The 16,529-nt window shown below is 36.5% G+C and overlaps 1 protein-coding gene across 37 annotated transcripts in view; it reads left to right on the top strand.

Moving 5' to 3' along the window:
- The window catches only part of NRCAM (neuronal cell adhesion molecule), a 166,733-nt gene that overhangs the window by 86,575 nt on the left and 63,629 nt on the right, over positions 1–16,529 (top strand). For 15 of the 37 annotated variants that reach the window (XM_064447646.1, XM_064447787.1, XM_009511443.2 and 12 more), the window contains exons 3-10: positions 4,647–4,835; positions 7,187–7,204; positions 9,169–9,274; positions 12,094–12,290; positions 13,147–13,269; positions 13,629–13,799; positions 14,250–14,306; positions 16,365–16,476. In XM_064447646.1, the coding sequence (XP_064303716.1) occupies positions 4,745–4,835; positions 7,187–7,204; positions 9,169–9,274; positions 12,094–12,290; positions 13,147–13,269; positions 13,629–13,799; positions 14,250–14,306; positions 16,365–16,476 (875 nt within the window). In that variant the 5' untranslated portion in view covers positions 4,647–4,744. Of the gene's footprint in view, positions 1–4,646; positions 4,836–7,186; positions 7,205–9,168; positions 9,275–12,093; positions 12,291–13,146; positions 13,270–13,628; positions 13,800–14,249; positions 14,307–16,364; positions 16,477–16,529 lie in introns of those variants that run through there. The other 22 variants (XM_064447911.1, XM_064447805.1, XM_064447812.1 and 19 more) reach the window with 9 other exon arrangements.

Below are 16,529 nucleotides of genomic sequence, written 5' to 3' on the forward strand. Positions count from 1 at the left end.
TATAAGATTGCTTTGAAACGATTTCCTTAAAAACTCTTTATTTTTCCTATATTCTAATTATATCTGTCTTTTGCTGTGAGAAAAAATGCAGGTATTAAACAAATGAAGCAGAGGAAGTTTTTTGCTCGGTAGTAATTTTCCTCTCATTTGCAGTGTCTAAATTGTTCCCCATTAATTTAATCATTACTATATAGAACAGAATGCTTTCTTTCCCTAATGTGCGTGAAATATTCCAGTTGTTCATTCTTGCAGTTTTATAGCACTTTCACATTTCTAACATTGCCCTTGGTTTCAACTCATATTCACAGACACCCTTTTGTCTTAATATAATGTAATTGAGTAGAAATGGATAATCTGTTGATGCATCAAAACTCTGTGGAACAATATTATGTTTAGAAAATACTTTAACTTTGCGGTAGGGTGAATTTCAGTAAACACACTCCCTTACAGCTCTTACATCCTATTAAAGGGATATTGTAGCTGCACTTATAAGGAAGTCACAAAGATGCCATGTGCTTATGTTGAAGATAGAGGAAAAGCGTGTTCCTTCTGTCAACTGGAGCCTTATTTGATTAAACTTTGAAATTGAGAATGTGTCTGTCTGTATTAATATCCCAAATAGGAATTAGTGATTCTCAGTACTAGTATGGTATAGTAAAATGCACCATACTGTGTGCATTCTGCAATCTGTATACTGTTCAATTGTTAACACTCTCCCTGGCAGGTTTTGACCTGAGCCAACCATCACTCTCCCAGACAATGCCTGGACATGTTTCAGGGAGCAGCACAGTGCATAGGTAGTATGGAGACTTCCTTCAGAGGGAAAGGATGTAAGCTATGCTGTGTCAGTTTCTTCTCCCAGCCAGCAAGTGATAGGATGAGAGGAAATGACCATGGGTTGCAGCAGGGGAGGTTCAGATTGGATATTAGGAAAAATCTCTTCGCTGAAAGGGTTGTCAATCGTTGGAAGAGGCTGCCCAGGGAAGTAGTTGAGTCTCCATCCCTGGAGGTATTTAAAAGACACATAGATGCGACGTTTAGGGACACAGTTTAGTGGTGGGCTTGGCAGTGTTAGGTTTATGGTTAGACTCAATCTTAAGGGTCTTTTCCAACCTAAATGATTATATGATTCATTTGCTCTTAAGCTGTTAAAATCAAGGAGAGGTCCCTGTCCCATCTGATTTATAGTATGAAGAGGAATCTTGGATTCGGCCTCCCAAATGATCCCTTCCATATTCATGCTGTTTTTCCTAGCTCCTTCAGTGTTTTCAAGTTGTCCATTTTTGTTGTTTATGACCAAAAGTGTCCAAACATGTGAGTCACAGGGAAGAGATCACTAGCACCAGACTGCGTTTTGTGCTCCTGCCAGATATTCTACCTCAGGCTCACTGGTGCTTTAATTCTTCCAGTCATGTCTTTCTGTAGCTCAGCTTGTTCTTTTGTCATGCATAAAAGCCCTCCCGTTGAAATCTAATGTCGCACTTGGTGATAAAATATTATTATACTTTGCTTACCCATTCATATTTACCTTGATTCCTGTTTGCTACACCATAGTTTCAACTTTTAGTCTATGTTTTTACTCGCAATCAGCATCTCAGCAAGAAACACAGAGGATATAACAAGTGATGTTTTGTTATGTACATAAGCGGTATGTAGGTATAGAGAATCTTATTTTGTACAAAGCAGTGAATAGATTCCTGAATGACCTGTCAAAATATATGTGACTTTCTATGAAAAGGATAGGACAAAATGTCGAAGTTATGAGAGATCTTAAATAAATTATCACGAGGAAAAGGCAATCTGCTATATAAATATTTCAGGTTTTGAAATGGAAACCTTTATGTTGATCTGCACTTAGAGGCCTGGCCGTATTTTGTAGCAGATAATATTATGTCAAAGCAATGTTTAGTTCTGCTCCACAGCTGTTGTATTCATACTAAATTATGTCAGATTTAATCTTGAATATATTCAACAAGAGCACCCAGTTGTGCTGACAAACCTAAATTCATTTTCAGTTAAATATGTTCTATCACAAACCATTTGGGCACATTGCTTCTCTGACGAATTATAGAGAGGACTGAACAAAAGTCAGTGTGCAAGCTCAGCTTTATAATCCCCGCTGCCTGTTGAATTCCCATATTATCTCCAAACATCCCAGCAGTAGACTCAATAGGTATCCTACTGGAACATCGCAGTAGCAGGGGTAGACAATGTGAGGCATTTTCTCAAGGGTATTACTTTCACAATCATTTTAATTACACATGCCTGATTCACCACTGCTTGCGTATTCATTTGTACTTGTTCAAAGGGAGTGTAATTTAATTTTAAAATACTCTCAAATCACTGCAATACTCATTTTACATGGTAAAAGAACAAGACAATAAAGTGGATAATTGGGTTCTTAGTATTTCATGAGGAAAACTGAAATTTTGCTTGGAGAAGAAACAGTAAAAGTCAAGGTTCACCTGCGGAATACTTCGAAGAGTATCTGTAAATCCTGGGTCAAACACATTGTACAGAGAGGGCACCTTGTTAATTGCAGTGATGCGGTAAGGAAGAGATGACATAAAGATCAGGAGAACAGTGTGTGAGAACCTAGTTTAGCTGGAGAAGAGCAGGCAGCTGTACTCAGTGGAACAAAATCAGCTCTTCTGGAGAGCACTTCATTGCAGGAAGCACACTGGAGTGCTCTCAAGCACTCCCAAGAGAAGCCTTTCTCCTTCCCCTAGCTCACTGCAGTGGGAGCATAGGAAACAATATGTGCAAAAGTGGGATGGAAGGAACACCTCTCCCCTTTCCTAGCTGAACCTGCCGTGCTTTAGGGAGCTTATTTAAAATGTGGGAAAGGTCAGTTTATTTTCTAGGAAAGTCTGAGTACTTGTCATGCTTCCCTGCTGTGCCTTAACCACTTTCTGGGTATTTTGGAGTTAGGCTTGCCACCTTGTCTACTTCTGCAGTTCCAGTTTGTATAAATAATTATGCAAAAGCTAGAACTCAGGTATTCTCTCTTCTGATGAGTTTTGTAATCTTTCTAATCTGCCGTGACAAATACTTAGTTGTTTTTTTTTGTGGTGTGCAGTACTGTAGATAGTTTTGAATGTGAATAAGCAATTTGCCCTCTCATACGGTGCCCCCCGGTCAGCAGTCCCCAAGACCTCCAAGGAGCAGTATGTCTCTAGGAGTTTAACCTGCTGGGATATTTTGATTTTGAAACAAACATTTGTGTTGTGGATAGTGACAGTAAGAATCAGGGAGTTTGATGTGCTAGGTTAGGATGAGAGGTTGAGCTCTACACCTCAGTTCTGGTTTCCAGTTCCAGTCTCTGCTCAGAACACTAATCGAAGAGAAAGACGATTTACAGCAGCAGAGACATTATTTCTTCTGTAACCTGAAAATGGAGGGAAATTCTTAGCATAGACTGGTTTAAAGAACTCAGGAAGTACAAATAATTCTTTATTTAACATTTGTAAGGCAGCTGCTTCTTTGCAACTTTAACTCCTTGTGTACTTGATAGTGTTGTGTTTCATATCTGTAGGCATAGCTGAGGAAGTGGTCTCTTCAAGGTAAATTCATGCTGATCACTGATCTTCTTTATCAGTCTGATATCTGGGAAGTACTTTCTCAGCTGATGTCCATTTACTGAGACTGCATTTTGTAAGCACCATTTGGATTTCTGAGGCTGTATTCTTAATAGCTCTTTGTAGGTCACCAGTGATGATGATGGGGTTTGCAGGCAGCTAGTTTTTACTCTTTCAACATTCTTCTAAGTTAGAGCTCAGTCCTGAATGCAGTAAAAATAAAGAGGGAGCCAGAATAATTCTGCTGTGGCTAATATATCTCTCATGCTTGGGTGAGGGGGAAAAACTAGCACATTTCAAAGAACAGATTTCCCTTAAGTTTCATTTCTGACACCTCTTCATATAGGAAAGGAGGAGAAGAGAGTTTCATAGTGTGCTGCTAGTTAATTAGATTTTGGTTTCAGGCCAGAAATGACAAAGTATTTCAATGTTATGTATTTTGTGGGGAATCAGAAATCCAGGAATAGGAGCCTACGTTCCGATACAGTACCTAAGCTAGGACTTCAGCGTGGCAATCCATGAAGTCTTACGTATTCAGTCTACAGCTGTCTGTTAGGAAGAGTTCCAAAATGGGGAGAAGCTAAGATGCCCAACTCAAAGCTGCAGGAAGATCCCACAGTTTACTTTGCAAATTTGTGGCCAGACATGTTTCCATTGGAGTAGATACCTAAAATAATTCTTTCCAAGAATTGTGCAGGGTGTTTGAAAGAGAGACTAGGTGGGCATTCAGAATTTTAATCTCCTAAATCTACTTCAGAGGACTATTACCTTTAGTATATACTCTTTTTTAACTAGCTGGACTGCTGCTTTATCCTTCTTAGGAGAGGCATTTGTATTTCCTTTCAACAGGTTATAGTTGTTGTTCATTAGCTTCCTTAGGAAAGTGCTATGATCTAGGTGTCCTAAGAACTTCTGGATCTCTGCTTGGATTTCATTAGAGCACATGGTGTAATTATTATCCCTGGATATAGTATGTATACTGCTGGTATTTCATAATACTATTAAGATGTGATCATTCAGCTCTCCGTAGTATCTGTAGATTGTTATTCTCTTATTTTTATTTACCAGGTTTTTTTTCTATATTTACATAACTATTCCAAGCTACCTAGTCTGATGAAATTGAACTTCATTCTTCAAGAGTGATTTACTCAATACTGTCTAAAATCATGATGAAAAAGAAGAGACTATCTGCAAGCAAAGCTTCCTTGGTCCTTTTTCTGTGCCAAATGATTTCTGCATTGGATGTACCTCTTGACTGTAAGTATTAACCTGCTAAATAAGTGCAGAATAATGGGAGATTAGTTAAACAATTTCTGTATAGGAAGAAGATAACATGGAGCTAAACATGGAGTGTTTGCTCACTTCAGTCAGGACATTATGATTATGAATATTTGCACTAATTTACTGAAGATTTAAAAAACTGTGCATATAAAATGACTTACATTATTCACTTGAGAAGGGTTAATATAGGATTCTCACAAATGCTTACACTTCAGTGTGCCTTTATTCAACACTTTAATGATGAAAATGAAGAAAAGCAGAGAAGCCCAGTTAAGTGCTAATTATATGTGAAATTAAGATCAGATTGACAATTTGCTGAAAACCCAGGACAGTTCCTAGTTGCTGTGAACAGTCATCCTTATCTCCATGGAAGAGGTTTCCAGGAGCTGATTTGAGATCTAGTAAAAGATTCAAATACCTAAAATGCAGACACTGGAAGCATCTTACTTTTTGATCCAGAAGAGTAAGTTAGGCTCTTAGATTTCCTAAGCAGTGCCTGAAAATAGCTGAGTACCTAACTTTAAGTTGAAAGCATGTGTGCTGAGCAGGGAAGTCTAGCATTAACCAGTGAGGAAACACCTAGAAGAGGGGAAATCTGAAGATTGGAAATTCTTGTCTAATATAAGAGTTGAAGGTAGCACTCCATGCTGAAAAAGAAGCAATGGTAGCTGCTGTGTTTTATAGCCCTAATAGCTAATTTCATGAAACTATTCACGCTTCAGGTTGTTATTTTCTTCTTAAGATAAGCAAGATCACATTTTCAGAATTCAGTGAACCATGTTGCACCTCACAATGACTATTCATTTGTTAAACTAATTACCAGACAAGAGAACATTAGGGTTGGTGTTAAATTGATGGATTAATACATCAGTAAATTTGCCTATGATTCTAATCAGCATGGCTTTTCTTTACCCCCATGTTTTTGATACCTTCTTACCTTCCATAAATGCATGTTTTTCTTTAATAATCATTGACATAAATTGCAACTGCTTTGGTGTTTTTTCCCCCATGTATATTTACAAGCCTCTCAAACCAATGACCTTTATTTCTGTAATAGATCAATATATATGAATCACGTGAGACTTGTTGTGCTGGGAGTGCCTTTAGAGCAATAAACGGCAGCTTAAAGAGGGCTTTAGAATTTTGATGAATCAATGTGTTATTTTCTAAACTTATTTTTTCTCCCTACATATTTTTGCAGGCTAGAAATAGTGTTATAAAACCCACCTTGTAGTTTAGGAACTAAAGAAAATTGTGCACCACTCTAATATCTTTTGTATAGAGCAATACTTCAGGTTAAATTAGCCAGAAATGCATTGATAGACAAAAATGAATAGCCCTTTCAAATGTATCACATTAACTCTCAATTAACTAGTTCCCTATTACATGGTATTTAAGTTCCCTACTACATGACTTTGTTAGGTCTGATAAAGTCACATACTTGAATTTTTAGCCACAAACCATGTTAACCAAAATTACATCTATGATGATGTTACTGCTTTCATAAATAATGATTAGAATGGGCTCTGGGAGAGCACCTCAAGGGAAAGACTTATATTTTCTGTGGGTCTTTCCTATATACCCACCACAGAGACGGTGGTGAGAACTTACTTGATGAGTTGAACCTTTAGGTTTCATGCAGGTTAGCAGTTCCTATGCTCATCAGTGTCTCAAAGTAGCTAAGGGATGACTTACAACATAGCTGACCAAAAGCAGTTTTACTTGCTCTAAAACATTATTGATGAGGAGACGTGTATGCAAATTATTTGAAGCAAGCAATAAAGATGTGACAACTCAGATGATTTTTTTTGTTTAGTTATTTTTCAAACCAAAAAGGATTGCACATCGGTTGAGTAGAATTAGGTGCTTCCGTCTTGTGAGAGTAATTTTAGCCTGAAGCATTCTCTTTGTTCCTCCATATGATCATATGGGTGGATTGATCTTGACTGCAGCATAGGGCAGTGCACTCCATTAATTCTGATTTGCTGTCTCCGCAGTATCAGTGTTTTGTATCCTTGCAAGGCCAAAATCACATACCATGGTTGCCCTTAAAAAGTCAACACTTCAGAAAAGTTTCTCATGCCATGAACTTTGAGATAAATGTAGTAATACCAGACACAATGGAAATCGTGGCTGGAATTTCAGGCATCGCTGCATGGGTTACAGTGCTAAAGGTTTTGAATGTTTTCTTTTTAAAGGTGACCAATGTACTTTTCAGAGATACTTATCTTCCCTCTCAAAAATGCTAATTTTCTTTTAACTAACAAATGTTTCTCTTTAATCTCCATTTGTCCGTTCAACTGCTGATTCTGATGGGGGAATAAAAGCAAAACTTCTAGAAGAATGTAAGTTCCTGTCCACAAATCTAGGCTGTGTGCTGCTGAAAATTAATACTGATTGTGTTGCAAATAGAACTTGCAGTCCAAAAATGTGTGATTCTGACATTTTGTTGATAATTTGGTTTGCTGTAGCTAGATGTTTTGTGCATGCAGTGTTCAGAAAATACTACTGTGCATAAATCAGTGTTCTGATATGTTGAACGGATTAATTGTGTGACTTTTGTGTGCTATCTGAACGTTAAAATCTTTACTCAGTATCAGCATGAGCAATGTTTTATTACTACTTTCAGGAGTAAATATATTTGATGAAAAATGAATTCATTGCCATATATCTACTTATATACTATTTCACATGTCTGAGTTGGAGATACTTTAAGTATGGATAATTTAAGTAGACCTCATCTTTTATGGGATCTCCTAACTCAGCTCTAGTGTCATGGTTAATTTAATAAGTTTTAAGTACAGTGCATAGCACAGGAGTGAAGACTTTAGGTCTTTGTACATCAGATGGAATATCCTGCAGTGTTCATGTCGTGTCCCTTTTCAGAGTGTGCTTGTTTTTCCCAAGTAAGCATCTGAGATGTAGCGACCCCGAGAACCACTTCTGAGAGGGAAAAGGACTGTCTTCAAAGTGCCTCTCTAAAGAAATACACAAAAAGTTACAGTGTAAAAGTGCCACCTTCTTCTTTTAAGCGCTCTCCTCTCGGCAGTGAGGAAGAGAAGCAAAACTCAGCTCTGCATGGCCTGTTCTGTTCTGCTTAGCTGCTCTCTCTCATCATGATTCCGTGATCTAATTTTTTTTCCTGGCTATTTCTTGTGCATAGGGCTTTACAGAGTACCTCTTTCTGTGCAACAGAGTACTTAATGTATAATGGTAGGGAAGACTTAAAATAAAAATCCCAGCTTTATGATTTTTAACTGGCTAGAGTGAGGCATGAGAACACAGCTAAGTCTAATGATTGAAGTATTTTGCTAAAGTGGCTGCAAGTGACCCCAAAGTACTAGCAAAGCGTATTTCTGGACGGACAGACAACATTTAGACAGGGATGTTCACAGGCTTGTTATTAAACTGGTTCCTTTTGATGACTCTAAACTATAAAGAGATTAATAATGTTGAGAAAGATACCTTTCTCACTATCTTAATATCATGAACAGGATGTTTTTAATGCAAAAATGGACATAAATAATGGCATCAAATTATAAATTACTTTAAATAGGTAGGAAGCAGCTACTTCATCAGGTGAATAAGTTCTGTTTTGTGCTACTCATTCTAGACTACTTGATAAAGCATAAATGTTAAATGTTTCTTCTGGGGCAATTCACAAGTTTGACTACATTTATGTTGGGTTTTTAAAGGAGAATCAGTCCTAGACTTTTCCTACGTTTACTCTATTTGGAAACTAGTTACTATTTCTGTCATTTTTTTACAGTGTCTTTTACTTAGAACACATCTTTTACTCCTGAAAAGTAGCTCCTAAAAGCATGCTTTGTAGATTAATTCAATATGTTGAGCACAAATGTGTGAAAAGTTTACACCCATAGAGAATTTGGAAATACATAAAATATTTAGAAATACAAAGCAATGTATTTTTTTCCTTCTGTGTGGTAAAAAAATTTTGTGGGGGTGTATGCCTGACAGCTCTTCATTCAGGACTTAAAATTCAAGTGTCTTCTGGTTTTTTGAAAATCTGTTGAAATCTGACATATAGAAATGATATTCATTAAACTTTTTGGCCAAGATCTTCATCCGCTGTAAATCAGCATAGCTCAGTTGGAAATTAGTTTAGCTACACTGATTTACAAGAGTAGAGGGCTTCAGCCTCCTAATACAAAAGATATTTTAACCCCACTCTTCTGTCGATGATTTGGTTGCTAATTGCAATTCTGCTTCCTCTGCTTACAAAACTGTCTCGCTGATACTTTGAATATATTGCTGAATTGCTCTCTGTTTCTTATATTCCATAATGAAGTGTCGCAACCTCCTACGATAACTCAGCAATCTCCAAAAGATTACATTGTTGACCCTCGAGAGAATATTGTAATACAGTGTGAAGCAAAAGGAAAGCCACCTCCTAGGTTAGTAGCATTTTGTTTTGCTTTTGTTGGGCTAACAGCATAGGAAAACCAGGAGAAAATAACATAACTTCTGTAAATTAACAAGTATATGCGTATGTATGTGCTTGCACATGCAGAAACATGCACACACTCCTACCTTTGTAATTTAAACACCTACCAGATAGTGCCATAAACTTGACTACTCTTATACTTGATATTTAAACTTTTCAATAGTCATCAAAGAACTGTCGTATTTTCTTACTCCTCAAAGCTCTAACAACAAAATAAGACTCGATTATTACAAGAGCAGATAGATAAATGCCCATGGAAGGCACTGAAAGGCATGACACAGTAGTAACTGCATCACAGTCCATATTTAGGCTTCGTGTCTAAGAAGAATGGATGTTGAATAAATACAGAGTAACACTAATAAATACAAATTCAATGTTTTGTAAATCATTCCAGTTTATGAGGCTCATCTTGAAATACATAAGCATTCTGTCAGAAGTTATGTGATGCGTATCAGTTTTAATCATCAGTAGCCTTGATTTACCAAGTGTATTTAATAGCCTGAAGTTTTGGTTTTGGCAGAAATGGTAACGCTATGTATAGATCAGATTCCTGATCATCGTCCATTTTAAGGCTCTGTTTCAGTATCTTGAAATATTTGGAAGCTACTCATTTCAAGATACTGAGTACCTGCAGTGGGGAACAGCAGTGGCCATAGAGCATTCTGGCATTGCTAGTAATTGCTTCTGATTTCAGACTATAAAAAGAAATGCGCACCTCTCTGTTCTCAGTAGTGTTATGCTACAACTTACTTGCAAGGTCAGTCTATAATTGCTTATTCAGACACACTGAGAGCTCATTAAATGTACTGCTTCTGAATAACCAGGGGTTTTTCTACATTATTCCTTCTGGTTGGCTGGGATCATGGTCATTATCATGCTGGGTAGCAGATTGGAGAAGATGGAAATAATCTGTGATACTGTCACCCTTTTTAGTGGTCTGTTAACGGTAGGAGTGCTATAAAGTTGCTGTGTTTACCAGCATTTTAATTTAGCAGGCACAATGCCATTCTCAGGAGTCTGGGTGTTGACCTTGAGGATCAGATGATTATTGTGTGCTTTGGGACAACTGTACTGCTTCTGCAGATGTTTCTCTTGAAGGCCTTTTTTGGGTTAGATTTAACTGAGCAGCTAAGAGCACCATCCACGAGACTGACGTATCTGAGTCATGTGCCAGGACACTCTGCTCTACAGCCTCACCTTTCCCATCAAACCTGTTTCTCACTTTGTTCCCCTGCTACAGTGACAGGATTTAAGTGCAGAATTTTCTAATGAGTTTCATAAGCTTGTGCTTAGTTTTGCTTATCTTTAAAGATACGACATCCAAATAATTTATTTCAGTAATGAGTCTGGTCCATCAGTCTTGATGACCTGCAAATGCATATTGGACCTTGAGTTCCTTCAAAGCTCTGGAGATTAACTTTCTCTGCCCGGAGTGTGAATTGTTTGTTAAAACAGGGTAACTTCTTATTGGTAAGAGCAGCTGGCATAAAGGTTTATGGATGTTCTGCTACCTATAGCTGGAGCAGCAAAGATTCTGACTTTCCTGTATCTCAAATTCAGGGTTTTGTACCATATTTGTCATCTCCCATTTGAAGCTGCACTACAGTTCCCTGTATCCTTCAGTGTTAACGGTAGCAGAGGATTGCAGGAACCTCACTTGCAAGGTTGTAAGGAACAGGTTCACTATTGGTTCACTATGCACACTAGTCCTCCCCAAAACACTGCAGTGTGGTGCCGTGCTGCTGGCCAGGTCCAGTTCTTCTCTCCCCCACCACGAAGTGCAAATAGTGTGTCCAGTCTGGCCCTCCTACTGCAGAAGGTCAGCACGCAAGTTGAGTCACTTAAAATTTGAGCTTTTCTAATACTGTATATGTTTATACTTTTAGGAAGCAGTCTGAACAGTAAGTATGTGTAGTGTTTGTTATGAAGCTGAAATGTAAGAAGCAGGAAAACCGCTGTTAACGTTTGTACCTGTGAGTGCCCAGGGCTTCACAGGTGTTGGTCACGCTCTCTGTAACTGTACTTCTGGCCGTTAACAAGGCATAAGAAAGAAATTAGGAATTATGGTAGTATAAATTGCAGATTGTGAATCTCTGCTTTTTTACTTTTTTAAAATGAGTTTTAATAGTCTTCATTTTTAGTGACAACTTTTGAAAACATCATCTGCTTTGAATAACACCAGTATAAATTTACTAGATTAATTACGGGCTATCAGATTGCAAAATTTCATTTAAAGAACCATGTTTGTTTGTGTTAGAGTGGTGAAAAGAAATCAAACTCATCACAGTGTTTAATCCACGTGTATAACTTCAAAATGGTCAAACCAATTAAAAGAAATGGTGTCCTGCTGGGACCTGAGATGACACATTTCAGCCCAGAGCAAGTTTTTAAAGGCAGGTTTATAAACCCTTTCAACAATAGGTTTTATAATGGAAATGCTAATGCAGCTTTAGCAATATCAGTTCTTGCAGATGTTACTGTATCATCTTTAGTAGAAAGAAAATAAATTCTTTTCCGTATGCGATTAACTTCAGAATCTTTTAATGTAATTTTTTTTTTCCAAATACTGACTTTGAAATGGCTCCTGTTAACGAGTTCAGCCAAGCTCTATTACTTTATTAGTTAATTTAGTTTGGGAGCAAGCCTTACTTATCTGCTAAAGAAAAAATACCATGTATTATTGAAAATTGCATTTCTCTTCTTTCTCTCCATACAATCTACAAAAGGCAACTGAAGAAGAAACTTTTCTTTTTGTTTTTATTATTTTAGCTTCTCCTGGACACGCAATGGAACTCATTTTGATATAGATAAAGATGCACAGGTAACAATGAAACCAAATTCAGGGACCCTTGTCATAAATATTATGAATGGTGGGAAGGCAGAAGCATATGAAGGAATATACCAGTGTACAGCAAGGAATGAGAGAGGAGCAGCCATTTCCAACAATATTGTTATAAGGCCTTCTAGTAAGTCAAGCTCTTAATGTTCATAAAATGTAAAACACTTCAGTTTGCTGATTTTCTTATGAATGTTTCCCTTTTTTCCCCATCTTAGAAACTTAGTAGTCAAAGTGATCAAGTTAGAAGGTATTATATAGTTTCTGATATTCAGATTTAATAATGTGTTGCATGTTGCCTCCAATATTCCTTAGAAAATTTAATAACCCAAACCCTTTCCTGATTTTTTTTTTTTTTTTGGGTACGCCTGGATGACCTATCATATTTAAAATTGGGTTGTATATATGATGCTACAATTAGAATAAAGTGTTTAAATCCTTAATGCACATCATTGATGAGGACAATTTTTATTCTCTTTCTGATGCATGTATTCCATAATTTTTATAGTAGCTTTAATAGAGAACAGACCGGCACCAAAAAGTTGATAAAGCTACAAAATTTTGATTAATGGTAGACTCTTTCTACAGCTTTTTATGTGATTCTTATCTCAGATCAGTTTTTCAAGTTTCTCAGCTTACAATGTGCTGTTCTCGCATGTTTTAATAAAACTGTCTTTTTTTCCCCCCTCATTATCATAGTTAAAACTTTCCAAGATGCTGTTATAGAACTGCTTTAGTGAATAACCAAAATAATCTGAATCAGTTCATTATACTTTCAGCAAATGATTGCTGTAAAAAATGTTTTGAAGAAAACCTACTTTTCTCCCAAGGAAACATGAAAAAGAACAGAAATCTTTAGTAAACCTGATAGGACATTCTGATGCATGTAGTTATTTTTTTCTGGAGTATTATGTGCATTTCTTCCTTAAATTCTGGAATTTTTGTAAATCCATAGTTTGTATGTGCGTTAAAATTACACTCTACAGGATCCCCTTTGTGGACAAAAGAAAAACTAGAACCCCATCAGGTTCGAGAAGGTGATTCACTAGTACTACACTGCAGACCTCCTGTTGGCTTACCACCACCTATAATATTTTGGATGGATAATGGTGAGTTTGTTTTTTTATGCAAAATTAGTTTACTTTTTGTGGGTTTTTCACGTGCTTAATCATTGCTTACCAAGACCACAGATGGTGGAGTTTCCCTCTAAGGTAAAATTCAAAGAATTTCCATTTCTGTAGAAATGAAGAAAAAGCAGACATGCAGCCCAAAAGCATGAAGCCAAAAGCAGCTGGAGATCAATACACTGGGGAAGAATGGGAAGGCAAGGGAGCTCGAGAGGAAAGTTAGAAAGATCTATATATTTGCAAACCAACAAACAGTGTAATCAAACAAATGTGGCGTCTGCAGATCATAATAATGTGGTGTGTATTATAGTTGAGATAAATGTGTTCTTGTTTTCCCTTAGCTTTCCAAAGGCTGCCTCAAAGTGAAAGAGTTTCCCAGGGTCTAAATGGAGACCTTTATTTTTCTAATGTTCAACCAGAAGACACCCGGGAGGACTATATCTGCTATGCAAGATTTAATCATACACAAACTATACAGCAGAAACAACCCATTTCTGTAAAAGTCTTTTCAAGTAGGTATTGCATTACCTAATTACATACTTACGTAGTATTTATCCAGAATTCTCTTTGGCATTATTTGCCAAAATTAAGTAGTGTTATGCTAGGGAATTTTGTCATTTTAATTTTGAATATGAAATTACATTACTGTATAAACTTAAAATGTCGTCTCCAGTGTTCCTGACGTATAATTCGAAAAGCTGTCATTTTTTGCCTTTATCAGGCTTTGTCTTTTGAAAAAATGTTTTGTAAGATTTGAAATATTGAAAAAATACAGTGTAAAACATACTAGTTCTCAAATGGTTTTCATGTCCAAGAATATCAAGTTATGATTATCGTAACTGTTGAAACAAATTAATCAATCATTTGATTAACTCACCGCGGCCATATCATCACTTTTTGATTCCCAGTATTTTGATTTATCCCTCTGGTATGCATTCTTCATGATATTCTGTTTATTTCAGTGGACTCATTGAATGACACTATAGCTGCTAATTTGAGTGACACTGATATTTATGGTGGTGAGTTACACTGGTCCCCACTGATACTCCCTGTTTCACAGTAGCATTTAGTGAACTAACTTCACCTCCATGGCTGCTTAACCTTTTGCTCCCTTTTCAGTTTCTGCTAAAGGTATCTATTAGTGCTGGTGATAATACATGCTTTAGAAAGGGACTGCACAGTGTGATCCTTTCAAATATTTCATGTTTCAATGTTATTGTACCATATGGCTCATTAAAAATACAAACTCTTATAATAAATGAGTCCTTTCACACTGGGGCAGATTTTTAAAATTGACTGATTGCTTCTACACTGTGTTGCTTTTTAATATTTTTTCCCTCCGATTTAACGAGTAGTTTGATATGTTCATTATCACTAGGACTATTCAATATCACATGCTGCATAATAAATAACAACAATTAAGCATTTAACAGATGCACTTCATGTTTAATAATTTATTGAATGTACCATTCATTTTTAACATATTTCATGAGTGTAAAATCTAAACATTTTAATACTATCTGTACTAGTAACTTCGTAGGGGAAAGATGAGTTTTGTTTGTCTGGTGTTTAAGCTGATCTTTACATTAATCTGCGTTGAATGGTCTTTTGTATATTGTGAATTAAATCCTCCCGAACAGGTGTATGTGTGTTTAGCAAGGCTGACTTTGGAGCAACGCTGATACCGTAACGCTTGAGTTTCTAAACTCTCCACTTGATATTGTGTGAGATAGATAATACACAATATTTCTTTTATTTCTGTCTTTTTCCTTGTCAAATGAAGCTTTGTACATATTAAACTATAACTTACAGGAATCTAAAATAAAACAGGGGCGCAGAATATTTTAATTCTCTGCATAAAAATAAGATGTCATTCAGGAACAAACAAGAAATATGTATCTGAACACAGAATTATATATTAGCTGCAATTAGTGAGGAAAACACCATTTTGTTGACTCACAACTCAGAAATACCAGAGGTAATTCTGAATTTTCGTAGTCCTGCAAAATGAGTTAGTGGCCCTTAACAGTGCTGAAACTGGGGAGATTAGTAATAGCCTGTGACTATCAACTGCATTCTTCTAGCCCACCCTTTTCTCTCAACTTTAAGTTGTTAATGTACTTGTTTTTAAGGAATTCATAGCACAAACTGTATTAGAATGAAGTGTTCTATTTATATTAAACTATCAGTAAATCCTGTACCCTAATAAACAAGGTTATTATGTTTCTGCTCACATTTTTTTAAAAAAATAATAATTCTGACTGCTACTGCACTTTAGAGCAATTTAATCCTGTATTTTCAAATTACTATAGAAGAACATTAGAGTATTTACAGGAAGCACTCTTATTCTGACTTCCATGAACGCAGATGAAATACCATAATACTTCAAAGCCAACAGAGTATAATGTCAGAAATGGGTCTTATATTTATAGCTGTCTGTTTGCTGTGGTTATTTCTTGTGGATTAATCAATGGTCCTTTATCACCAGATTGGGGAACAGCTTGAATGAAAGTTAAATATATAGTAAGAGGAGAATATGAGGCTTAGCTTCTGAAAAGATGCCTCATGTTGTCTGGAAAATACTGAACAAAGCATATTGCAAAACAGAGTGTACCTTTTGTCTGAATACGATAACTTTGCTGTATCTGTGTTTTTATGGAAATTTTGGTAACTTTCAGTCTTGCACTATGACTCACATCAGTGACCTCTTACCCCCTGTAATAGTTCTGCTGACGTGAATAGGGGCTGCTTAGGATTAAGGCTCCGCATCCATCCACCAGGCTGCATAGCTGCCTATGTAAAAACTATGTATCAGTTGCTCCTGTCTTCAGTAACAACATTTGTCATGTATGTGTTCAAAATTATAGCATTTAACATGTTGAGATATGATTGTTGTCTGTCAAAAACCTAATTTGTTGAAATGTGTAGTTGTGTAACACAAGTATTTTGAATTAAATGGCCAAAGTGCAGCAAAATCACTGTCCACAATGTGAGAATGGATGTATGCATTTGAACAATATTTAAATAGATAAATACTAAAATAAGGTTTAGAAATTAATTTTACTTTCTTCTTCCAGCCAAGCCAGTTACAGAGAAGCAACCAATTCTTCTAACACCAACAGGTAGCACAAGTACCAAAGTGGAACTCAGAGGAAGTGTGCTTTTGCTGGAGTGCATTGCAGCGGGATTGTGAGTTACTTTTTAGTTAGTGTTTTTCTAAATAAAAATATGGAAACAGAGGG

This window comes from Phalacrocorax carbo, chromosome 1 (assembly GCF_963921805.1).
Source record: "Phalacrocorax carbo chromosome 1, bPhaCar2.1, whole genome shotgun sequence".
In the NCBI taxonomy this organism is placed as follows: Eukaryota; Metazoa; Chordata; class Aves; order Suliformes; family Phalacrocoracidae; genus Phalacrocorax; species Phalacrocorax carbo.